This window comes from Mytilus trossulus, chromosome 5, assembly GCF_036588685.1.
Source record: "Mytilus trossulus isolate FHL-02 chromosome 5, PNRI_Mtr1.1.1.hap1, whole genome shotgun sequence".
NCBI lineage: Eukaryota > Metazoa > Mollusca > Bivalvia > Mytilida > Mytilidae > Mytilus > Mytilus trossulus.
In genome coordinates, this window is record NC_086377.1 from 28,561,184 (window position 1) to 28,588,210 (window position 27,027).

Consider the following 27,027-nt stretch of genomic DNA (forward strand, 5'->3'; position numbering starts at 1 on the left):
CTGAAGCCCATCAGTATTTACTATATAAAGTAAGCCCCAAAGCCAAAATCCCTAAAAATATTCTGTCTTCTCTCATTATACATTTTATAGAACTTATCTTTAGTATTTACTGTAAAATATGTTGTCGTCCTGATAATGCATGACATAGTTGCCACTGAATTGATTATCTGCAAGTGAACGCGTCGCCAGTAAACTTAATTTGCGACCATCAACTCCCCAATAGACATGATAGATGCCGTTGGAGCTTAAAATACAATACAGTTATCTCCTAATTAGTACTTTTAATATTTACTCACTCTCAGTAAACGATTAGTTCAACTGCAGTAAACTAATTTGTATGTTCCCTCTAAATATACATGACATACTTGCCACTGGACATTAATGATATTAATAAAAAGTACATAAGGAAACAATAATCAAATTACTCATTAATGTTGCAATTAAAAAAAATGCTAATTCCAAAAACTGGCCTTGAGCTAACTATAATGCTAAAACGTTTTGAATTTCCATCTATCAATTTTATTAGCTCACTTGGCCCAAAGGGCCAAGTGAGCTTTTCCCATCACTTAGCGTCTGTCGTCCGTTGTCGTCGCCATCGTCCGTCGGCGTTAACTTTTACAAAAATCTTTTCCTCTGAAACTACCGGGCCAAATTAAACCAAACTTGGCCACAATCATAATTTGGATATCTAGTTTAAGAAATGTGTGGGGTGACTCGGCCAACTACATTAACAAAGAAGGCCGCAATGGCTAAAAATAGAACATAGGGGTAAAAACAAAGCAGTTTTTGGCTTATAACTCAAAAACCAAAGCATTTAGAGCAAATCTGACATGGGGTAAAATTGTTTATCAGGTCATGATGCATCTGCCCTGAAATTTTCAGATGAATCCGACAACTGGTTGTTGGGCTGCTGACCCTGAATTAGCAATTTTAGTGAAATTTTGATGTTTTTGGTTATTATCTTGAATATTATTATAGATAGAGATAAACTGTAAACTGCAATAATGTTAAGCATAGTAAGATCTACAAATAAGTCAACATAACCAAAATGGTCAGATGACCATTTTAGGAGTTATTGCCCTTTATAGTCAATTTTTAACAATTTTTCGTAAATCTTAGTTATCTTTTACAAAAATCTTCTCCTCTGAAACTACCAGGCCAAATTTAACCAAACTTGGCCACAATCATCATTTGGGTATTTAGTTTAAAAAATGTGTGGCGTGACTCGGCCAACCAACCAAGATGGCCTAAGTGGCTAAAAATAGAACATAGGGGTAAAAAGCAGTTTTTGGCTTATAACTCAAAAACCAAAGGATTTAGAGCAAATCTGACGTGGGTTAAATTGTTTATAAGGTCAAGATCTATCTGCACTGAAATTTTCAGATGAATCCGACAACTTGTTGTTGGGTTGCTGCCCCTGAATTGGTAATTTTAGGGAAATTTTGATGTTTTTTGTTATTATCTTGAATATTATTATAGATACAGATAAACTGTAACTGCAATAATATTCAGCATAGTAAGATCTACAAATAAGTCAACATAATCAAAATGGTCAGATGACCCTTTTAGGAGTTATTGCCCTTTATAGTCAATTTTTAACAATTTTTCTTAAATCTTAGTTATCTTTTACAAAAATCTTCTCCTCTGAAACTACCAGGCCAAATTAAACCAAATTTGGCCACAGTCATCATTTTGGTATCTAGATAAAAAATGTATGGTGTGACTGGGCCAACCAACCAACAAGGCCGCCATGGCTAAAAATAGAACATACATGTAGGGGTAAAAAGCAGTTTTTGGATTATAACTCAAAAACCAAAGCATTTAGAGCAAATCTGACTGGGTTAAATTGTTTATCAGGTCAAGATCTATCTGCCCTGAAGTTTTCAGATGAATCCGACAACTCATTGTTGGGTTGCTGCTCCTGAATTGGTAATTTTAGGGAAATTTTGCTGTTTTTAGTTATTATCTTGAATATTATTATAGATAGAGATAAACTGTAAACATCAATAATGTTCAGCAAAGTAAGATCTACAAATAAGTCAACATAACCAAAATGGTTAGAATACCCCTTTAGGAGTTATTGCCCTTTATAGTCAATTTTTAACCATTTTTCGTAAATCTTAGTAATCTTTTACAAAAATCTTCTCCTCTGAAACTACCTGGCCAAATTAAACCAAATTTGGCCACAGTCATCATTTTGGTATCTAGATAAAAAATGTATGGTGTGACTGGGCCAACCAACCAACAAGGCCGCCATGGCTAAAAATAGAACATAGGTGTAAAATGCAGTTTTTGGCTTATAAATCAAAAACCAAGCATTTAGAGCAAATCTGACAGGTAGTAAAATTGTTTATCAGGTCAAGATCTATCTGCCATGAATTTCAGATGGATTGGTCAACCTGCTGTTAGGTTGCTGCATCTGAATTGGTCATTTCAAGGAAATTTTGTCGTTTTTTGTTATTATCTTGAATATTATTATAGATAGAGATAAACTGTAGACAGCAACAATGTACAACAAAGTAAGACCTAAAAATAAGTCAACATGACCAAAATGGTCAATTGACCCCCTAAGGAGTTATTGTCCTTTATATATATATATAGTCAATTTTACACAATTTTCATAAAATTCGTATAAATTTAAACTAACATTTTCCACTGAAACTACTACATGTACTAGGCCAAGTTCAATTTAGATAGAAATAATTGAGAACGTTCAGTAAAGTAAGATGTAACACATCACCATCATCAAAACACAATTTTGTCTTGAATCCAAATGCGTCCTTTGTATAATATTCACATAGACCAAGGTGAGCGACACAGGCTCTTTAGAGCCTCTAGTTTAAAATTCTGGTACAATGTAATTAACAGGATTTAAGTCTTTTTAATGATGTGGCTTTAACAAGATAGCATTTTTGAGAGGTTCAGGCGTTTAAAATGGACACTAGCTATAGCAAAAATGTATAGCTACGTTATATATATATAATATATAAAAATAACATTCAGATACATAAATGTCAAGTGTGTTATAATAAAAACAACATAGACTGTTAATTGTGATATACAGAGAGATGCCCACAGTCTACTTAGGACATAACTGTATTGTATTTTAAGCTCCGACGGCATCAATTGGGGATTTGATGGTCGCAAATTAAGTTAATTGGCAACGCCTTAGCGGAGACAGTAAACAGGTATTTGCGACCATCAAATCCCAAATTGATGCCGTCGGAGCTTAAAATACAGTATTGTTATCTCCATTCTAATGACACTGACAGTTAACAACGTCAAAACATGTATTTAAAATCTGTCATATGCCGTCTGCGCTTGCGCGTACGTCCCATAGCATCAATTGTCAATTGATGCCATGTAAGAAAGTGACGTTATCCAATCAAAATGAAGGTTACAAACGTTGTTGCAATAGAATACAGATTTTAATCTAAAATATATTTGATTTTCATTGCAGAGTTGAACAAGGACACAACAACTGAAGTATGACCTTATTGAACATGTTGAAAGGATGAATGTCTTGGATGATTAATTGGTGAAGTGTTGCAGTTTCAGTTAGTCATAACATTAGTCCAGTCAATTAACAAAAAGACATGGCAACACATACAGACGATACACGTGATAGACTGCATGTATGTGATGTATGTGGTAAAGGGTTTAGTCAGCTTCGTTATTTAAAGATTCACATGAGAACTCATACAGGTGAGAAACCTTATAAATGTGATGTATGTGGTAAAGGATTTAGTCAGCTTCGTAATTTACAGATTCACACGAGAACACATACAGGTGAGAAACCTTATAAATGTGATGTATGTGGTAATGGGTTTAGACAGCCCGGTAATTTAAAGGTTCACATGAGAACACATACAGGTGATAAACCTCATAGCTGTGGAGTATGTGCTAAGGGCTTTAATCAGCTTTGTAATTTACAGCGTCACGAGAGAATTCATACCGGTGAAAAACCTTATGACTGCGGTGTATGTGGTAAAGGGTTTAGTCAGTCGGGTAGTTTGACGACTCACATGAGAACACATACAGACGATAAACCTTATGCCTGCGGTATATGTGGTAAAAATTTTAGTCAGCGTCCTTATTTAAAGATTCACATGAAAACACATACCGGTGAAAAACCTCATCACTGTGGTGTATGTGCTAAGGGTTTTAGTCGGCGTCCTGATTTACAGATTCACATGAGAACACATACAGGTGAAAAAACTCACTACTGTGGAGTATGTGGTAAGGGTTTTAATCAGCTTTGTAATTTACAGAGTCACATGAGAACACATACGGGTGATAAACCTTATAAATGCGATGTATGTGGTAAAGGCTTCAGTCAGCATGGTAGTATAAAGACTCACCGGAAAACACATACGGAAGATAAGCGGTAAGCTTGTGATGTATGTGGTAGAGGCTTTAGTCAGTGTTTGTATTTACAGTGATACGTGAGAACACATACAGGTAAATAACCTAATGACTGTGGCGTATGTGGAAAATACTTTAGTCGGCTTGGTAGTTAACAGAATCACCTGAAAACACATACGGGCGATTAACCTTATGGCTGCAGTGTATGTGGTAAAACGTTTATTTATGATTTACAGACACACATGAGAATACATAAGGGCGATAAACCTCATGCCTGTGACGTATGTGGTAAAAGTTAAGTCCTCACATGAGAACACATACCGGTGATTACCCTCATAAATTTGGTATATTCGGTAAAGGATTTAGTGGTCTTGATAATTTACAGAATCACACAAAAACACATAGTGGCGATAAACCTGATATTGATGATTAAGGTGAGAATGGCAATGGTGTATGTGTTAAAAAGTTTAGTAAGAATGGTATTCTAAAGGTTCACATGAGAACACATACAGGCGATGCACCTCATATCGGCGATGTAAGTGAGTAAGGGTTTAGCACGCTTGGTGATTAATAGATTAGCATGAGAACTCATACCTATGGTAAAATCAGTGACGTATACATGTATGGAAAAGATATATCTCATTATTGTGCTGTAGGGAGTAAATGTTTTAGTTATATTTAGAATGTTCAGAGACACATGAGAACACATATAGTCGACAAATCTCATCACTGTTATGTTGGTGGTAAAGGTTTAAGTTATCTTGTACAAAGACACATGAGAACACATACAGGAGATAAATCTCATAACTGTGTTGATGGTAAAAGTTTTATTTATCTTGAGACTGTGCTGAGACACATGAGAAGACATACTTTGATGTTGGAAGTAAATGTTTTAGTTATATTAAAAATATGCAGAGACACATGAGAACACATACAGTCGATTAATCTCATTATTGTGATGTTTGGAGAAAGTGTTTTAGTTATATGCATAGACACATGAGAGCACATATATGAGATTGTGTATTTGGTAAAAGTTTTAATCGGCGTTGTAATTCACAGAAACATATTACAAGACATAGATGGTATATAACCTGTAAAACCACAGGAATGTATTTTTTGTGTTGCAGAATTTAATGGAAATAAATAGACACTTTAGAATACAAACTTGGGTAAAACTCATTAAAAGGATTTTTGTATTGAAAAATTTATTTGAATTAAAAATTAAACGTTATTAAAGATTAACGATTGACGTGTAAACGTTAGAACATGTTACATGTTAGCACATAGAATCATATTCAAAACAGTGTGGTCCTGGCCATTGATTGACGACCTAAATTATCCCATTGACTGGGACAGATTAGGTGAACGTTTGTCGGTAACGACCATTGCGCACTTCTAACTTATTATAGAATTTAAACTGTGGGTCGACAAAGGTTCTTAACGCCTTTAATAATAAAATAATTCGAAAAATTATTCAGGAATAACCTTTGTGTTTTGATTGATATTATTGATATTAATCAACACATCGTATTATTCCGGATTAGTTTTTCGAATTGCTTTATTTAGGTGTTGAGAACCTTTGGTGACCCCACATATTTAGTGTCTTTAACAAGAACATAGTGAGCAGTGATTGTTACCGACAAACGTTCACCTAATCTGTCCCAGTCAATGGGATAATTTAGGTCGTCAATCAATGGCCAGGACCACACTGTTTTGAATATGATTCTATGTCCAAATATAAATATAAGAAGATATGGTACGATTGCCAATGAGACAACTGCCCACAAGAGACCAAAATGACACAGTCATTTACAACTATAGGTCACTGTACGGCCTCCAACAATGAGCAAAGTGCATACCGCATAGTCAGCTATAAAAGGCCCCTAAAAGATGTATATCTGAGATAAACCTTGGAATTTAGATTAATGTGGTAGGATGTTCAGTGTGAGTTGTAATTTGGTATGGATCTTTAAAGTTTGCTAGGCGAATTTGGTATTGGACACTGTTGAAGACCGTACGTTGACCTGATTGCTAGCTTCGAAGTCATCAAGTCTATGGTGGAGAGTTGTATTTGCTAGCTTCTAAGTCATTAAGTTTTAGGTGGAGAGTTGTATTTGCTAGCTTCTAAGTCATTAAGTCTTTGGTAGATAGTTGTATTTGCTAGCTTCTAAGTCATTAAGTCTATGGTGGAGAGCTGTATTTGCCAGCTTCTAAGTCATTAAGTCTATGGTGGAGAGCTGTATTTGCCAGCTTCTAAGTCATTAAGTCTTTGGTGGAGAGTTGTATTTGCTAGCTTCTAAGTCATTAAGTCTATGGTGGAGAGCTGTATTTGCCAGCTTCTAAGTCATTTAGTATTTGGTGGAGAGTAGTATTTGCCAGCTTCTAAGTCATTTAGTATTTGGTGGAGAGTAGAATTTGCCAGCTTCTAAGTCATTGAGTATTTGATGGAGTGTTTTATTTATATTCTAAGTCATTTAGTAATTGGTGGAGAGTTGTATTTGCTAGCTTCTAAGTCATTTAGTCTATGGTGGGTAGTTGTACATGTATTTGCTAGCTTCTAAGTCATTAAGTCTTTGGTAGAAAGTTGTATTTGCTAGCTTCTTAGTCATTAAATATTTGATGGATAGTTGTACTTTGTACTATTGAAGACAACGTTGACCAGTATTTGCCAGCTTATAAGTCATTAAGTCTATGTTTGAGAGTTGTATTTGCTAGCTTCTTAGTCAGTTCGTTCTATGGTGGAGAGTTGTATTGGACACTGTTGAATACCGTACCGTATGTTGACCTGTATTTGCCAGCTTCTAAGTCATTAAGTCTATGGTGGAAAGTTGTATTTGCCAGCTTCTAAGTCATTAAGTCTATTGTGGAGAGTTGTATTTGCTAGCTTCTAAGTCATTAAGTCTAATGTGGAGGGTTGTATTTGCTAGCTTCTAAGTCGATTAAGTATTTGGTGGAGAGTTGTATTTGCTAGCTTCTAGAAGTCATTAAGTCTATTGTGGAGAGTTGTATTTGCTAGCTTCTAAGTCATTAAGTCTTTGATGGAGAGTTGTATTTGTTAGCTTCTAAGTCATTAAGTCTATGGAGGAGAGTTGTATTTGGTATTGGACACAGTTTAAGACCGTACGTTAACATGTATTTGCCAGCTTCTAAGTCATTAATGGTGAAGACCGTACGCTGACATGTTTTCGCCAGCTTCTAAGTCATTTTGCTTTGGTGGAGAGTTGTATTTTAATGTTGGTCGTTTATTTACAGAGACACTTTGAACAAACATAAAACACCCTCCTCTGAACGTAAAGTATAGCCATGAACAAGCATAAAAAATATGCCACTAAACGCAAAGTATGGTCGTGAACAAACATGAAACATAAGCCAGTGAGCGTAACGTATGATTCTGAACAAAAATGAAACGTGCCTGCATGTAAACATAATGTATAGTCATGAAGATACAAGAACCATGTACCACTATAATTGATGGTTAGTATAGTACTATTAAAAACACAAATATGCCACTGAACGTGAAGTATGATAGTCCAGAACATATTTGGAACATGTGCCATTGTGCATCAAGTATAGTCCTAAAACATGAAAAACGATTAACCAAACGTAATGTTAAGTCCTGAACATACAAATGTACATGTACATTGCAAATATGCCACTGAATGTAAAGTATAATAGGCATGCACAGGCACTTGTCTCAGAAAAAAAAGTGCCTGTGTAGGCATGAACAAAGCTGAAATATGTACCCGTTCACGTAAAAGTATACTCCTGTTGAATAAACATGAAACATGTGCAACTGTAGGTAAATTATCTTCCTAAATAAAACAAAAAAATGTACCCGTGAACAAAAATTTTAGCCCCGAGAAAGCATGAAACATATGCTACTGAACACAGGCACTTGTTACATAGCAGTTTAACAAACAGTAGTTTTGATAATTGACAAGCTTAATATTCCCTTAACAACACAAGGTGATTGAAACGTATAGCTGATTTTACAGAATTATCTCCCTGTAGTGTTAGGTACCTTCTTTACGCAAAGTATATAGTCTTCGACAAACAAGAAGTATAACTATGAACGTCGAGTGAACAGCAACCCAAAAGTATTTGAAAGTCATAAACACAAACAACTTTATAACACGAAAACCAATTGGACATTAACAGAAAAACTTAAACCAATGGCGAGAGAACTGCAACGTGAGTTATTAACAGAGAAACTAAAACCAATGGTGAGAGAACTTAAACCAATGGTGGGAGAACTACAACCCGAGTCTTAGAACAATGTCATAACGTTTATCTACTGCAAATTTACAAACAAAATGAATCATTTAACGACGCGTATCAATGTTTTCACATATCAATTTTTCAGTTCAGAAGAACTTAGACGGACTACTTTTATGATTGGATCTGTTCTATCGTCTTCTTTGATAGTATATTTACCTAGTTCTCTTTGGGTAATTTAGCTTCATTGTGATTTGAATAAGGGGTTGAGCCTTCCACTTCCACTTGCGGATCTAGACATTTTCATAAGTGGGTGCCCACTAACTGCCTAAGAGGGGGGCCGCTCCAATGATTCCCTATATAAGCAAGCATTTTTTTCCCCAAAAAAGTGGAGCTGGTAGTTCGGGCTCCCGAATTTACTATGATGAATTCTGCAATTTAAAGCACAAATAACTACTTTGCTTAAAGTTCAAATAAAGTGAAAGGAATTTCATGCATGTCAAAAATATACCTTATCCTGACTTGTGCTGAAAAATTCATCATACCCGTACCTTTAATTGCATATTTGAACGTACGGTATCCTGGAAGATAAAGATACCTATAACGACAGGTTCTTCTGATTTGAACAACAGGGTAAATCCGTCCTTCTATTATAATTGTTTCTTCCTTTTATTTTTTTAAACAAACTTTCAATAAGGGTTCTGCAGTGATATCAAGTCCCTAGCTTTCATTTAATACCAAACCTACCCATTGGCAAATATTTCACTTTCTGACAAAGATATTGCAGCTTCTTGCAGTAACTATTTAATTTGAAATACATGTATGTACTGCTTTATTTTGGAAAAAAAGTATGTTCTTTCCGACCGGGCCCGAATAATCGGTTCTATACGGGTGCCACACGTGGAGCAGGAGCACCAGAGATAACCGTTAGTTTTTAGTGGGTTCGTGTTCTTTATTCTTTAGTTTTCTATGTTGTGTCATGTGTACTATAATTGTTTGTCTGTTTGTCTTTTCAATTTTTAGCCATTGCGTTGTCAGTTAAATTTGGTTTATGAGTTTGACTGTCCCTCTGGTATCTCTCGTCTCTCTTTTCTATAACTAAAACAACTACTGTTAAGTGAAACTGTGTTCCATTGTGTGTACCCTGTAAAATCTGTAATGTGTAACATGATAGTGTTATCATAACCAAGTAAGTAAAACAAGATAGTCTATTGTTTTTATTATATATTTTAGAATATAATATCCGATACAGAGACCAAAGGTTTCTGATATATGTTGTCTACAAAAATCACATGTAAGTGATTGTCCTGCTTTCAGAATATCTGCAATATATAAATCAGAATTATAATGATACACATTAAATTATCTAAATCATCATTTTTACAGCCTTAATAAAATATCATTATATATGTATATTAACTATATATTGTTTATTGTTTGAGTTGATTTTTATAGATTATCGTTGATTATCTCAACGAGATTGATTTTCTCGCTTGAGCTGGGACCAATGATAATCTGTTTATCGCTATTTTACCTATGACGACGTTGTCAATTTCAATGTCAATTCCGTTAGCAACACCACGTGGCCGCCTTAGTTTCTAGCGATAATTTTTCTATCTCAAGCGAGAAGCATGATACGAAAATTATTATCACAAAAAAAGATCAAGGGAAAAATGCACAAAATAGCGATAATAGTTATTATACACGCTGTAAGTTATCAATTGTACGCTTTACCCAGACGAAGGTCCTTCGTCACTGACATGGGTGATACATTTTTTTTCTTAAGATTATATTCAGAAGTTGAGGCTAAGCACCACAAATGGGCTTTGGGATATATGAGTGTTATTCATTGTTGAAGGCCGTATGCTGACTTATAGTTGTTAGTGTTGGCGTCATTTGTTCTATGGTGGAGCGTTGTCTCATTTGGTAATTACACCACATATAATGAAGAAGATGTGGTATGATTGCCAATAAGACAACTATCCACAAAAGACCAAAATGACACAGACATTTACAAATATAGGTAACCGTACGGCCTTCAACAATGAGCAAAGCCCATACCGCATAGTCATGCAGCTATAAAAGGCCCCGATAAGACCATGTAAAACAATTGAAACGAGAAAACTAACGGCCTCATTTACATCTTATTTTTTATATCAACTATACATTTTAGTTTCTTGTGTATAATTCTTAGTTTAGTTTGACGTTCATTTTCACTGAAGTAGTACAGATATTTTTTAGGGGCCAGCTGAAGACGCCTCCGGGTGTAGGAGTTTCTCGCTTCATTGAAGACCTGTTGGTGACCTTCTCCTGATGTCTTTTATATGGTCGGGTTGTTGTCTCTTTGACACATTCCCCATTTCCATTTTCAATTTTATTACATTCAATATATATTGACAAGACATTTTGTTCATATAGCGCCTCAAGTATTTATTCATCCCGGCTGTTTAATCTTTTTTTTGCGCGTGCGTCTGAAAAACTAACTTGAAAAGCGATTCGGACATACCAATTGTATAAAAAAATAAAATGCATCAAAAACATTAACGGAACCAATTGTTTTGCATTAATTAATTGAAATAAAATCGTCACAATGAATGTCTCGTTTGTGTTGCTTGAGGCCAAAATATTTGAAAGACTAATAATTTGTGAAAAAAAAGGTAAAAGTACTGGAAAAAATTGAAGAGGAACGTCTCGTTAAGCCTAACTCAGACAAGAATCGGGGGCTACGAAAAAGTGGTTGTTTTGGCATTTCATGTCAAAACACATTGCATTTGTTTATTGCGGTTATGTGTTGTTTTCAACTATTTCGAACGTTGTATAAATAAATGGCCGTACATAAGGGGATACAGTGAAGTATTTCGGTTTTCAATGTGGAGGTTGAAAAGGATGTATCACGTGTCATTTGTTTATGCATAAGCTCAGTTTTCTCCAATACAGAATAAGATAAATTAATGATATGACTTTAACAGACTTCAAAAGGTTTGACCACATTTATTTACTCTATCATCATGTTTAAATCTTGCGACCAAGTGATATTAAAACTGAGAAAGGAAATGGTGAATGTGTCAAAGCGACAGCAACCCGACCATAGAGCAGACAACAGCCGAAGCTAATTAATGATTTGATTTCAACACCGTTCCAAAAGTTCGACCATTTTGTTTACCCTCTCATCTAGTTTAAAACCTAATGTCAGGTGATTTCAAGCAGACGACATGTTTTTGATGCTAAGACTACTTACAAGGTATATACTTTATTGGTACGGGTACTGATTTTGTTCTTTTACTGTAAAATAAAACAAATATCAATATGTATTCAAAATACAGAAATACACCGAGTCTTCATTGTATTATCACTATCCACCTTTTTTGATTTAACGGACGTCATTTAAAGGTTAAATTTTGATTGTTTTAGTTTTGGGTATGTGTTAGAATCACGAAAAAAATAATAAAATTAACGGTTCAATTGCTGGTAAGAACTAAATAGCTTGAAATTTTATAGATCACCGAAAGAAAGTCACAAAATGAAATCCAAGAGCAAATTGTTAAATTCTTTTTACACATCGCCATAATGCTTATATATTCATTTGTGATGGCCACAAGATGTCTTATTATTGCTTATTGAGCAACCATTTAACTTCAAGGAGTGTTGTTTTTTTACATTTTTATATTTAAGTGATTTTTACATTATCACTCAAATTATTCATTTCGATGTTTAACACTATAAGGCATGGAGGACATCTACATTTAGAATATTTATCCTTAAATCTGGTTAACCAAAATATTTTCCCCCATCAAATAGGGGATCAGAATATGTTTTTAGGAGAAAAACACCCCCCTTTTTTCAAGTAAGATGATCGTTTCCTTCGTCTGAGATAGATCGTGGTTGCAATGTCAATCATATCCCATCATTTTGTTATTTGTATAATACATACCTGGTTGGTAGCCCTTTTGTTCAACAACAATAATTTCAATTTTCCCTAAAAACAAAAAACAAAAATATAAATTTGTAACAATGTGACATTATGCTGATATAAATGTTTATACTCAATATAGTATCTGTGTTGGTAGTTGGTAGCTTTTATAAATTGAAATGTTTACAACTGACCACCGAAAAAAGGGGTAAACAAAACTCTAAGAATTTGTGGTGGAAACTAACTGTCAATAGGTACACGTTTTCCAGATCTATAATTATTAGCGGATCCAGGGGGGAGGGGGAGGGGTTCCGGGGATTGGAACTTCCCTTTTATGACGATAACTGCATTTGAATTGGAGCATATAGTTGGAACCCCCCCTTTTTAATCCCACTTTTAAAATGGCTGGATCCGCCCCTGATAATTTACCACTCATGGTGTTCCCATTGTGAATATAATGCTTTATTTAAAAAAGATCCCATTTGCATGAAAAAAGAGAAATTTTATCCTATAGCATGCATTTTTGTTAAAGACTTCCAAGTGCGGAGGGTATACAATTCAATAACCTTTTCAAAAAGGGTTTAGGCCGTAGTTAATTTTTTTAAACATGTGAATTGTATCAGTTAAAGTCACACTCTGTTTGATCTATTCAGGTTTTTATTTGAGGGGGTGTAGTTTTATTTCGCTTTTTATTTGAGGGGGTGTAGTTTTATTTAGGTTTTTATTTGAGGGGGTGCAGTTTTATTCTGATTTGATTCTTCATTGTCTCTTTGTTTTTTTTTCCCTTTTTGTTTTGTTTTTGGAAAGATTAGAACTTGTTCTAAATCTTTACTTAGGCACCGGCCTCCCTAACAACAGGACATGTTAGCTACTGTTACTAAATGTATTCACACTGAAAAATAGTTCCCTATGGTTATCATGTATGTGCACATAATACACATATAAACTGTGAAAATAGGCATATTATTGGAGCAGTTCATTCAAGAATGTATGTCATTAAAGTGTATTGATGTGCAGGCTTTTTTAAAAACATTTTGATTAGGTACGTGCACGGGTATTGATTCAATACTAGTTTGATTGACAACTGTCATTATCACTAAACAGTCAGAAACAAGGTAGACCTTTAATTACAATGCCACACCTCCTAAACTGCCAATCAAATTGACCACATTACCTATCATCCTCAGTCTTACATAATTATACTAACCACTCAATATACATCTAATTCTTAATACATAAGTATTTGACCTCATAATTGAATACACAAATGTGTATATTAGATGTTTGATGTGTATAAGGATGATATATTTATTTATTGCCAATTACTTTTGATCTACAATTACTTAAAGTGATTCTGTAAATTATACCTGAAAGATAAATGACTAATGGATTAACAAGTTCTTTAAAAAAAAATGAAATATGAATATAAATATGAACAAATAAAAGGTATTAAGTAAGGTCTATAATTTACATGATAAATTTTCAATAATCATCTGTAATTTATCAACAATTTAGATTAGTTCACTTTTTATTATCAGGAATTGGCTTGAAACAGTTTTAAAATGTTAAAACTTTTAATTATAACAAACTATTGTTTATTAGTTTATTTCCCATCAATCATTATGTCTATTTTAGTCATTTGATTTTTTATAAGAAGTGAATATATATTTTTGCAACCAAGAAAGAATCCACATTTCAATAAAATAAGTTTTTTCGGTTCACATTGAAAAAGTACATTCCTTGTGTTGAAAAATACTTTAAAAATTGATCAAAAGGCAGTCTAAAACTTTTAATTTTCAATGTCATATAAAACACTTCAAAGTGTTTAGCTGTTGGTCTAGATTTATGTCTTACAAGGATAGTTGGTATTAAACATTACTAGAAGAATTTTTTATTTGCATTTTTTTTTTTTTTTGAAACATGTTCAGAACAGGCAAACATAATTTCGATAAGATAAAAACAGCAGTTTAAATAAAATTGTGCAAATTAAGATAACCATATTTTTAAGCTGAGCTCATTTTATTCTCATACTGGAAAAGCAAGTTTCCTTCTAAAGACCTGCTGGTAATGCAATTTTCAGCAATAGTGCTTAATATAAACGTTCATTTTCCCCACCATACCTTGATATGAAATAATTCAAACTACTCTCCTAATCTTTCCATGAGTGATTTCCATCACTTTGATTACAATTGGACTGCTGTAAACTGTTAGCTGTCGACTCAGTAAAGTTATACATGTGGCAATTCAAATTAAAAAAGTAGCATGTGTTTTATATACTTGTATGGATAAATTTAACCCTAAAAGAAGCGAAATTGAACTTTATTTTAAGAAAATGCTTCATATTATCAAAATCTTCATTAATGTACCGAATTTGTTACAAACACTAGGATGTATACTTTGATTTGTATTTCAACGTTTTGTTTGTCTCTGGCGGGCCCTTTTAGTTGATTTTAGTAAAACAATATATTTGCTTACTAATCGAAGACCTTGTGGAGATCTGTTTACGCGTGTACACTCTTTTGTTAGTTCATAAGATTTTTGATTCAACAACAAAAACAATTTTTGTATTTATTTTGTGAATTCTCCAAAAAAACTGAGAAAAAATACCCCAAAGGATTTGAATACATTTTCATTTTTTATTTGAAGCACTAAAGGACTTGGTATCGAGTTTATATGTTATAATAGTACAGACAAGACTTCTAGATTTTCGATTAAGAATAGACCGAAACACCACTACCGGACTTATATATCTTAGAACTATACCAACATTTATAATATATGCCAGTCTAGATATTGATCTTATTTTTTATACTCAAAGATCAAATATACCTTTTTGTCCTTTGTCCCCTGGATCACCTATTGGTCCTGGTGGACCTCTATTTCCTTTTTGTCCTTTTGGTCCACGGGGTCCCTTGTCACCTTTCGGTCCCTGTCTGCCTGGTGGACCTTGTTCTCCTATTGCCCCATTTTGGCCATTGGTCCCAGGTGGACCTACAGGACCTATAGGTCCAACGGGACCATCATTTCCTTTAGAGCCTTTAGACCCTTGTTGACCTCTACTTCCCTGGGGACCTGGAGCCCCTTGCTTTCCATCTACCCCCGGATTTCCTGGTGTACCATCATCTCCATTTTTCCCAGGACTTCCTATTGGTCCTGTTGGTCCATCTGGTCCAGTATTTCCTGGTTTGCCATTTCTTCCTGCGTCCCCTGGAGCACCAGGTTGTCCCTTAGGTCCTTTAGTAAATCAATAAATCAAATTAGATGTTTATGTTGTTGCTTATAATAGTTTGTATCAAAGACCGATATGATGTTCAGTTGTTAAAATTTAACATTTCTAATCTGGACCTTCTCCCATTTTGATCCGCCATTGCACTTTTTTTATCAGATAACTCGTGGTTACAAAATGTATAATTTTACAATTTCTTTGTTTATTTGTTTCCTGTATTATTTTTGAACTCCTCATGTACCCTTTATTATACCAACTTAATATTGTTCTCAAATTCTATTGTATTAACGCAATATAAATCGTCGCGAATACGTAAAACTTGTATTTTTCCTTTTTTATCTACATCAATAGAATCGAAAGAATCGAAAAATAAAATCGCCGTGAAATTGGCTATCAAAAACTAGAATAACAAAATTACCTAACTCGGGAGGTAAATTCTGAACAGAAATATCATAAGCATTGAAATAGCAAAATCAAAAGCTAAAGCGCATCAAACGCATGGTCTAAACGCGAAATTAAATGTACGCGAAAATAAGTTGGTTTACAGTATCACAATGTATAAAAAACCTAATTGAAATTCAATAAAGGGGATAAACAATTTCGACAGTTAATGATCATATTTGATTATTTTCATCATATATTACCTGGTGGTCCAATGCCCCCGGGTGGTCCTCTAATTCCCCGTGGTCCTGAAAAAAAGTAGTTATTATCGAAACATTATGCAAAGCTATTTTCCATTTAAAATTTAATATATATTAAATGTGATGTTCGAATTCACTGGGATGTATCCCTATGAAACAAATATACCTTATATATGTTTTTTTCACAGATACAAGTTCCGGTGTTTAGGAATCTGACATGCGTACATCGTTGCAAATAAGATTATTCGTACCACTACCAAGTTATCAACCAACTCTAGTACACTACATGTATGTATGGCAAAAGAGGGTCCCTCGGTAGACGATTATTTTAAGTAGTCGAACTACTGTATATTATTAGAAGTACCGACCGTGCAAGGGCTGTATAGCCAGTCAAGGTCGTTAAAAACTTCCATTTGTTGTATCATTAGACGTTCAACACTGATGTTGTGAGTTCTCATCCCGCACCGTTCAGGTGCATTTGACTCCAATCTGACTTGACTAGGATTGTAGGTTTTCCTATCGAAGTTCGGGCACTTCGGCTTCCAACTCTAGTAAAAACTGACCCCTATGATATAATAGTGTTGAGAGTGGCATTGAAAACCAATCAAACAATCAAAAAATAATCTGTAATCATTTCTGTTTCGATTATTTAATGACAAAACGCTTTACTGTCTTACTTAATAGAACATGGAGTTACCTAAACAGATATCAATGTCAACTGGTCCCTTTGGCGATAATATCACATCTTTTTATTTTTATATGAACTATTAAACAGCCAAATGAAAACATGCATTCTATTGTGTGACTCATATGTATAATTCTACTTCAAAAACGTCGTGTTATCAATGGTATTGACAATTAATTTATATAATTGAGAGTTGGTATGTTAATTTAAGATAGCAAATTATGTTTCAGAAAAAGACAAGAAAGTACGACAAACTCTTGAAAATGAAATAATAACATAACAGACATTTTTCATAAAAATCCGTATTTTTAAATGACTTTTGATTGGCAGACCAATATTCCAAACTTTTGATTGGCGGACAACAATTCTGATTCGATTCAAATTAAGGATTATTTTCATATGAACTCAAGTGACAACATCTACGACAGCATGTGTTTCAGGCGACATCGTCACAGCAATGCACAGGAAACAAAGACATATCTGATATAATACTAGTACCCAATTTCATGGTTATAGTATAAAATTGGATGTTTTTCTTGTTAATTTTAAAGGGTTGCATAAGCGTAAAAATACAAAATGTTCTTCGGTTTCAGTTATAATCTCTTTTTGACATACATTTTGTGTACATGTATGTTGCTTAAGAAATTAAACGAATATCACGTGACTTACCTACTTTGCCTTGTTTTCCCTTCATCCCATCTGCTCCTATAAAACATATAGAAAAGCCATTTACAGTTTAAAGTCATAAAATAGGACAAAATTATTGTTTTATTCAGTACCCAGTACATACTTTGCGCTCGATAAAACAAATCCAGTACTTTTATAATTATTATAACATAGATTTTATACAGCGCCTATCTAATAAACTTAATACTCTTAGCGCTTAACATATAAAATTGGAGGAAAATATATATCACAATGCATACAATAATAGCAATTATATATATATATATATACTGGCCTTCCAAATACCGTTTCGATCCCTAACATCACTTAAGAGACATTTATTGTCGAAATCCGGATCTGGTGTACTTAAATATATTGACATCGTATGTTTGTGGCATAACATCGCGGCCACAAGTTTAAAAAGTTTTTCTTTTTAGCATTAAATTTATTTTAAGATCCATTTTGTTACATCTTGTGATCAATTTTATTTGGCAATCGCCAATGTTAAAGAACATCAGTTGTTCGACCTGTTAGTCAAATGCGTTTTGTTTAAATATACTTTTTCACTTTTTTGGTCTTTTGGAAAATGTTGTTTGTGCTGTTTTTAGACCCTTCTACAACGAAATTTGTTTAACATGCACACGTATAAAAATTGCGGTTTTTATCCAACGCATTCATAGGTTTGAACGTAGTTTTCAATTTAGACTCGTATATACAACTCGTCTAAACATCAACCCAACAATGTTAGATCTGTAAATTTGCTTTCGCAAATGTTTGGTTCTTCCCTCGCCGGGATTCGAACCCATGCTACTGTGATATCGTGACACCAAATCGCCTGCACTGCAGCCGTCCCGCTAGACCACATGACCACCTGGGCTCTCAAAAAAAGAGCTTTCGGTGGCCATATGTTACCTTTCCACGTCAGTTTTAATCTAGCGGCGTACTACAGTACATGATATATAAGGCATGAAGATGTTATATTATATGTTATTCAGGTCTCAGACAGGGTATATACTGTGACATTCCCGGCTTAGAGTTTATATCCCCTGAGCCGAAGGATTACCCCTGACTTAATGTTATTTTCCAGTGCAGGATTTTGTTCACAACACATATAAGTTATAAGTTGAAGTTCGCAAATTTTTGGATCTTCCCTCGCCGGGATTCGAACCCATGCTACTGTGATATCGTGACACCAATTCGCCTGCACTGCAGCCGTCCCGCTAGACCACACGACCACCTGGGCTCTATAAATGCACACAAGAAGAGAGACATAATTGGGAGAGGACGTCTCTAATGTTGTTATAACTTGTGTCCAATCCCTTTTGCTACTTTTGAAAATAAAATATGTTTAAACTAAACACATAAGAATAAAACAGAAATTAAATAGAATTAAAAACCAATTGTTCAAAGAACCATTGATGGTCTTTCCACCAGTAACGATTTTTTTATTATGAACATATTAAAATTTGGGTTCAAATGTCAGTTGTAGTGTCAAATAACAGCTTGTTGAACGCTGATTCCAAAAAATTATGGTTTCTATGGAAAAAAATATGGATAAGGGAGATAATTGTTTACTTTCGGTTCAAATGATGTTATTTACTGTGTAGTTTGATAGTTTAATTGACACTGATTCCAAAAATATATGGTTCTACATACTTTTACATAAATTTAGAACAAAAAATAGCTACTTCCGGTACACAAAAAGTCACTTCCGGTTGGCTTTTACAAGTTTACATTGCTTGCAACCTATTGCAAAAAGTCCCATGTCTTGATTATGTATACATATGATGTAAAAGCAAAGGTCAAAATTTGGAACGTTAATTTTGTCTATGACCGTGAGCTTAATTTCAAGGTTAACAACCAAGGACCTAAAATCAAAAGACCCCAGGCCTCTACTTTATATTGTTAATGAGTTATATTACCATACATATTTGTCGATATCTTGTATGATTTCTGAAAATAAGAGATAACAAGCCAAAATCATATTTTTGAACATGACCTTGACCTTTGACCGTGACCTCATTTTCATTTTTTTGGACCAAGGACCTCAAATCAAAAGACTCTAGGCCTCTATCACTTATGGTTTTCCAGTAACAAATTTATTTCATTTATTTCAATATAAAAGGGGAAATAACTCTCATATGGAGTCTTCGTAAAGCTTCGGTGAAAATGAAACGTAACATTCTGAGGATTTAACGAGCAATTTGGAAAAATAAATTTGTCGCTTTCTTTTACGGTTACGGAGGAGATCTGATAACAAGAAAAACAGTGTTTGGGGAGATAACTCTTACAAAGAAAAGTAGAAAAAAATTAGGCGGAAGAAAAAAATTAAAATTAAAAACCAATTGTTCTCTGAACAATTGAAGGTCTTTCCACTAGTAAAGATCTATTTTGATATTGAAATATGAAAAATCAGTTGAAATTGTCAGTTCCTATGGCTTTATGATGTATTAATATGAATTTAAAGCAAAGGTCAAAATCTAGAACGTCATATTAAACTATGACTTTGACCTCAATTTCAAGGTCACAAACCAAGGACCTTAAATCAGAAGACCCTAGATCTTTAATATGTTTGGTTAATGAGTAATATAACTTTATGCGTAATTCTAAATGTGAGATGGGCCAAAACTCCCATTTATTGTCTGTGCACCCTTTCAACCAAAATATACAAGTAAGGACATGTCGCAACTAACAATTTATGAAAAATTATTTGTCGATATGTCATACGGTATTTGAAAATTTGTGAAAATAAGCCAAAATCAAAATTTAGAATATGACCTTGACCTTTGACCTTGACCTCATTTTCATTTCTTTTGGACCAAATACCTCAAATCAAAAGACCCTAAGCCTTTACTTTAAAATGATAATGAGTTCTATTACCATACAACTAATATAAGATATAAAAGGGGTGAAAGTCGCATCAAATGTTTACGTACCCTTTTAACTAAAATTTAAGTGTTGCGCCATGTCATAACACACATTTTGTCGATATCTTATAGGATTTCTGAAAATAAGAGATAACAAGCCCAAATCACATGACCTTGACCTATGACCTTGACCTCATTTTCATACTTTTTGACCAAGGGCCTCAAACTAGAAGACCCTAGGCCTCTATCACTTATGGTTTTCCAGTTACAAATTTATGTCACTTATTTTAATACAAAAGGGGAAATTACTCTCATATGGAGTCTTCGTAAAGCTTCAGTCAAAATAAAAACTAACATCCTGAGGATATAACGAGCAATTTGGAAAAAAAAATGTGTCGTTTTCCTTTTCGGTTGCGGAGGAGATCTGATAACAAGAAAAACAGTGTTTGGGGAGATAACTTTTACAAAGAAAAGTGTTCAGTTAAACAGGGTGAGTTTCAAAAGTGTATAGACTGTATGATATCATATACAAAAAAACTAACTGACATCTTTTGAAACATTTTTACACAGCAAGAAAAAAATTAGGCGGAAGAAAAAAAAATTAATCAGAACAAATTCAATAGGTCTTTCCACACGGAAAGGTGGAAAGACCTAATAATCAGAACAAATTCAATAGGTCTTTCCACAAGAAAGGTGGAAAGACCTAATAGTGATGTAAATTAAGAGCATTGAAAGGGGAAATATATATCACAATGAATACCATAAAAACATATTAAATATAACAGTCTATCAAAAATTAAATAAAATAATGATGATATATGCGATATATACACAAGTAAAATCTACAAACAATTGCATAAAAAGGATAATGTAGATTTATTACACTTTGTACGATACAAGCACACGTAATTCAAATTATTATGACTGTGAGGACCGAAATAAAGTCGACCAGAAGCGCACACGCGGCATTTTCAAGTATATTTCTCTTATTTATCAATGTTTCATCAGTTAAATGATCCCTCCAGATTATTTATGTGTCTTGTGTTGAACTTCAAAACCGTTTTGTTTTGGAATATAACTGACAAACTGTATATCCATTTTATCTATGAAAGTATAAAGTGCATATGAAATTCCCACAGCTATATGCTAGTTTTATATTTTTATACAGTTTTTACTACCAGGTGCCAATTATTGTCACATTTATCGATTATGTCCATTTGAGTCTCTCAAACAATATTGACAATAAAACGGAACTGTTATATAATAAACAACTGACATACAAAAGTAGAAGGTTTGTTTGAAAATACAAGGGAAATCGATATTTGTATGCCCCATTGAGGGGCATCATGTTTTCTGATCTGTGCGTCCGTCCGTCCGTTCGTCCGTCTGTCCCGCTTCAGGTTTTGGTCGAGATAGTTTTTGGTGAAGTTGAAGTCAAATCAGCTTGAAACTTAGTACACATGTTCCCTATGATATGATCTTTCTCATTTTAGTGCCAAATTAGAGATGTTCTCTCTTTTGTACGGTCCACTGAACATAGAAAAAGATAGTACGGATGGGCATCCGTGTACTGGGGACACATTCTTGTTTTTATGCTATGCTCATTTTAGTAAAGTAAACTGTAATAAATTACCTTCTGGTCCTTTTGGTCCTTTTTTTCCTGCAGGTCCATCTGGTCCTCTTGGACCTTTAGGGCCCGGTAATCCTGGTGATCCACGATGTCCAATATTAGTAACTACAAATTAAGAGGTTATACAAAAAGTTACTTATTTATTTGAATGTATGAAAATGTCCAAAAGAAAGAAGATATGCATAAAGATTCTACTATTGCACCGAGCGCGATTCGATTCGTCTACTTGAGACAGTTAAATTTTCAAATTTAAAACGCGAGTCTCGCCGATGAAAAACTGAGATTACACAAACCACACATTGATTATTTTTACCCATACAATGGGTGTAGAAAGGAATAAATTGACGACACTGAGAATTAGAGAAATGCAGATATCTGTAGAAATGACACTTGTTTATTGTTACTACATGTTATTGTATTTTAGGTTTAAGCGAAAAGCTGAATAATCGGTATAAGCAATACTTTTAGGTTGTGAGAAAATGTTTTTTTTTTAATTTTTTGTGCAAGACGGTATTTAGTTAGACATGGGAAATGTATGTGATAGGCTATTCAGTCTGCTTTGATTGATTTTTCTATTAAGAAAATCAAAATATTTAGTATGTATAAAATGTGTAACGTATACATGTACAAACTAAGTAATTGTACTGTGAAAAAGTATGTTCTTACTTCGGCTAATAAGTCTCATTAACCTATGGGGAAGTTAAAAATAAACTAGATTCATAAAATGTGAAATGTATGTTCTTACTTCGGCTAATAAGTCTCATTAACCTATGGGGAAGTTTAAAAAAAACTAGATTCATAAAATGTGAAATGTATGTTCTTACTTCGGCTAATAAGTCTCATTAACCTATGGGGAAGTTGAAAAAAAACTAGATTGATAAAATGTGAAATGTATGTTCTTACTTCAGCTTATAAGTCTCATTAACCTATGGGGAAGTTTAAAAAAAACTAGATTCATAAAATGTGAAATGTATGTTCTTACTTCGGCTAATAAGTCTCATTAACCTATGGGGAAGTTGAAAAAAAACTAGATTGATAAAATGTGAAACGTATGTTCTTACTTCGGCTAATAAGTCTCATTAACCTATGGGGAAGTTTAAAAAAAAAATAGATTCATAAAATGTGAAATTTATGTTCTTACTTCGGCTAATAAGTCTCATTAACCTATGGGGAAGTTTAAAAAAACTAGATTCATAAAATGTGAAATTATGTACTTACTTCGGTTTATAAGTCTTATTCACTGTATAAGATATGCTCAGGAATACAAATTAGGGAAGTAAAAAGAAGTGGCGGATCCAGGAGGGATGGGTGGTTCCAGGGGTTGAATCCCTTTTTTTTGGAAGATCAATGCATTTGAATAAGGACATGTGTTTAGAATCCCTCCTCTTATCCTGGGTTGTGACCCCCTTTTTTTACATGGTTGGATCTGCCCTAGAAAAGTGAAATATATATACTTACTTCGACCTATTACTCTCATTAACCTTACAAGAAGTGCTCTAAGTTGGTTAAAGTCTGAAGGATTAAAGACAAAATCTCGTCGGGAGGCTATCATCCTTAAATCTGGTAGACTGACACGGTTTCCAATAGCAACAACTATAATGAAGACACCTTCGTTTTTAAGCCGCTGTGCCTCTACTTTAGGGTCTGGTCCTTTAGTATTGACGCCGTCTGTGAACATGATTACTATCTTAGTTGCTGCAAATCTGCTGTATGTGGCTGACAAACTCACAGTCCTTATATACTGGAATACGTTTTTTATTTATTTTAATTTTAAATTTATCAATTCAAATAAATCGTCATAAAAATATCATTCGTTTGAAATGCCATGTTATTTTACAAATTTGTCTTCTATATATATACATTCAGTTATATTGCATAGCGAGCTATGTTCGCGGGGTGTATTTATTATTTTATTTTCGTGAATAGAAGAAAATTGCAAAAACAAATTGCCAGAATTACAGTTGTAAACAAAGGTTCGAGTTTTAGACTTCATTTCTAATGCAAAGTAAACAGAAAGAACACATTCGTTTGTGCAAAGTATCTGTTACATGTAAGTTTTTTAAATATTTTAATTACCCGATATCTGTTATTACGCGGAGAAATTCTGACAGCGATAATCATTTCTATTTAATAAAAAAAAATTGGGTTAAACGCCTTTATATAACCGTTAGCCGATTATGAATTCAATAGTTAGTACCTCATTTTTTGTTCGATTTAGAAATTCCAAAAAATTGCATCAGGCAAAAGCAACATGTGTGTTACGTGTGACGTACCTGAATCATATTGGTAATTGGAAAATGAACAATCAGGAGTTGGTAATGGAAAATAAACAATTATCAGTTACGATCGAATCCAAATAAGTTTAAAAGGCCAATTAAAGTAAGAAATTGAAGAGCATTGAGGACCAAAATTTCTAAAAGTTTTGTCAAATACAGCAAATAAATCTAGAAAAAGGTGATTAAAAAAGGAATGACAAAAATATTCTATAAATTATAATTTACCTGTAAGGCTGTACCAATAGCAGTTGCATGTCCTTTCCTGTTAGGGATTTTCAATATAGCGTTCTGTAAAGATGAACATGTTTTATACTTGTTTAGATGAAAATGGTTCACTACATTCTGTGCAAAGCACATGGAAGCAAAACGAGCACCATCGTCACCGATGTTTGAAAACGATCCTACCACGTTCTTCATGAAATGTTTCATAGTATCGAAGTTAGACTTGGAGCCGATACTTCCGGAATCATCAACGGCAAAGACAATATCAGCAAATGCATTACATCTAGATCCGTATATATATTTGGAAGCTGTAATAAAAAAAAATAATAATAAACGTTTTTCTTTGATTCCTCACATTGAATAAAGTTCATACTTAGAATAAGGCCGAGATTTGGTTTTCAGAGCCTGCATTTTTATGTGACAATGCATATGGCATGCAACTCTACGACAGCACATGTGAAGGTGCTGCACAGCTGAAAGCAAATAGTGTATTCGTAGTTGCTCTGTATATCAACAAATCAATGTTAAATCAGTAAATTTGATGATGCAACTGTTTGTTTTTCCCTCACCGGTATTCGAACTCATGCTATTTGAATATCGAGACAACACCACCAGTGTTACCTTTCCTCGTCAGTACACTATAAAGATTTAATACAGTACATTACATATTACAAAAACTGTATAAGGCATGAAGGTATATTTGATTGCAGATTAGCTAAATTATTTGTTGGAAAGGATCGTAAGGTGCAATGACAGAAATGATTTTTTAAGGCAACAGCAGTATACCGCTGTTCAAAACTCATAAATCCATGGACAAAAAACGAAATTGGGGTAACAAACTAAATCTGAGGGTCACGCATTAAATATAAGAGGAGTACAACGACATAACATTACCATGTAACACACACAGAAACGGACTAAGCATTAGACAAAATCCTATGAGAATAACAAATATAACATCAAAACCAAAAACATGAATTCGGGATAGATAAGTACCGTGACACGTCTTATAGCAATGTGAATTCACACTAAAAAATAAGAAAAAACAAACGACACCACGGAAACACAACGTTAAAATGTAACACACAGATACATTGTAAGTACGTCTAAACTTGATTTACCTTTACGACAGATCCATGCATTGGATTATAATTATCAGTGAAGGTGATACAGGGCTGAAACCCCAGATTATATTCACACTTTTTTTAATTGAACAACACTAATAGGGATAAGGTTATTATTTGATACTGGCGAATTTAAGAGATCTAGATTTAACCCCTGCATATGGAGCTAATATCAATCAATCTGAATACCCCCTAGGAGATTGGATCGCTAACATGTGAATAAATTTATCATAGATATCAGGATTAAATTTTGTATTGACGCCAGACGTGCGTTTCGTCTACAAAAGACTCGTCAGTGACGCTCGAATTCCAAAATGTCAAAATGGCCAAATAAAGTACGAAATTGGGCATTGGAGACCAAAATTACTAAAAGTGTTGTCAAATTCACCTGAGGTAATCTAGTTTTAGTATTTCAAAAATTCGAAAGTTTTGTAAACTGATAATTTATGTCAGTACAGTAGCGCTGACTACTGGTCTGGTGATATCCTCGGAAAATTAAAACTCTACCAGCAGTGGTATCGACCCGTTGTGCTATGGTCATCATATTCTACAGGAGTGATCCAGCCATTTAAAAAGGGAGGGTTTCAAACCCAGGATAAAGGTTGGTTTCCAACTTTATTTCCCTAATCAAATTCATTGATCTTCCAACAAGATGGGGGGTTCACATCCTGGATCCCCTTTTGGATCCGCAATTGTTCTACCTCACGCGCAGCATCCGTCCTTTATTTACAAAAAATGTACATACAAGTTTCAGTTGAAAATTAATATAAAATATTAATAAAATTTATAACTTACATCCACCAGATTCAGATAGTCCAATGTTAGTGTGGAAGACCAAAAAGAACAAGGACGACAGTACACCATAACGTACCATGATTGCAATGGTGATGTATCAGTCATGTTGGAGAAAAGTTGTCTTAAATATCAGGTCTTTAGTTGTACCTAGCAGATGACGGTTTGTAATCCCTTCGTTGACATCTTAATAAAATAATTATGTTCAGCCTAAACCGCCTTCTTCTATTTATTGCATATTTTTAATTATATAACATGAAAGGGAGAAGCAAGTACATCACCATTACATGTATTAGCTTTGCAAATCGTGTTTGATTACTTTTTTATTGGCAATTTTAATTGATACAGTCATGTTTGAGTTATACTGTGTGAAGGTATTACAAATCCGATTTAATATATCAATTTCCT

At 33.9% G+C, this 27,027-nt stretch overlaps 2 protein-coding genes across 2 annotated transcripts in view; one reads left to right on the forward strand and one right to left on the reverse strand.

The window, feature by feature from the left end:
• The window catches only part of LOC134717823 (zinc finger protein 91-like), a 34,087-nt gene extending 28,473 nt beyond the window's left edge, over window positions 1-5,614 (forward strand). The window contains exon 3 of the mRNA XM_063580317.1: window positions 3,591-5,614. Coding sequence (XP_063436387.1) covers window positions 3,591-4,391 — 801 coding nt within the window. The 3' untranslated portion in view covers window positions 4,392-5,614. The remainder of the gene's footprint in view (window positions 1-3,590) is intronic.
• Window positions 5,615-9,780: 4,166 nt separating this feature from the next.
• Window positions 9,781-26,701, reverse strand: LOC134718725 (collagen alpha-2(VI) chain-like). Its single transcript, XM_063581414.1, has 10 exons — window positions 26,623-26,701; window positions 24,707-25,011; window positions 23,664-23,946; window positions 22,209-22,310; window positions 17,712-17,747; window positions 16,361-16,405; window positions 15,320-15,724; window positions 12,512-12,556; window positions 11,819-11,862; window positions 9,781-9,902 (listed from the first exon to the last, which is right to left on the reverse strand). Exons 1-9 carry the CDS (start codon window positions 26,699-26,701, stop codon window positions 11,831-11,833), a joined length of 1,332 nt encoding a protein of 443 aa, XP_063437484.1. The 3' UTR covers window positions 9,781-9,902; window positions 11,819-11,830.
• Window positions 26,702-27,027: the final 326 nt, after the last annotated feature.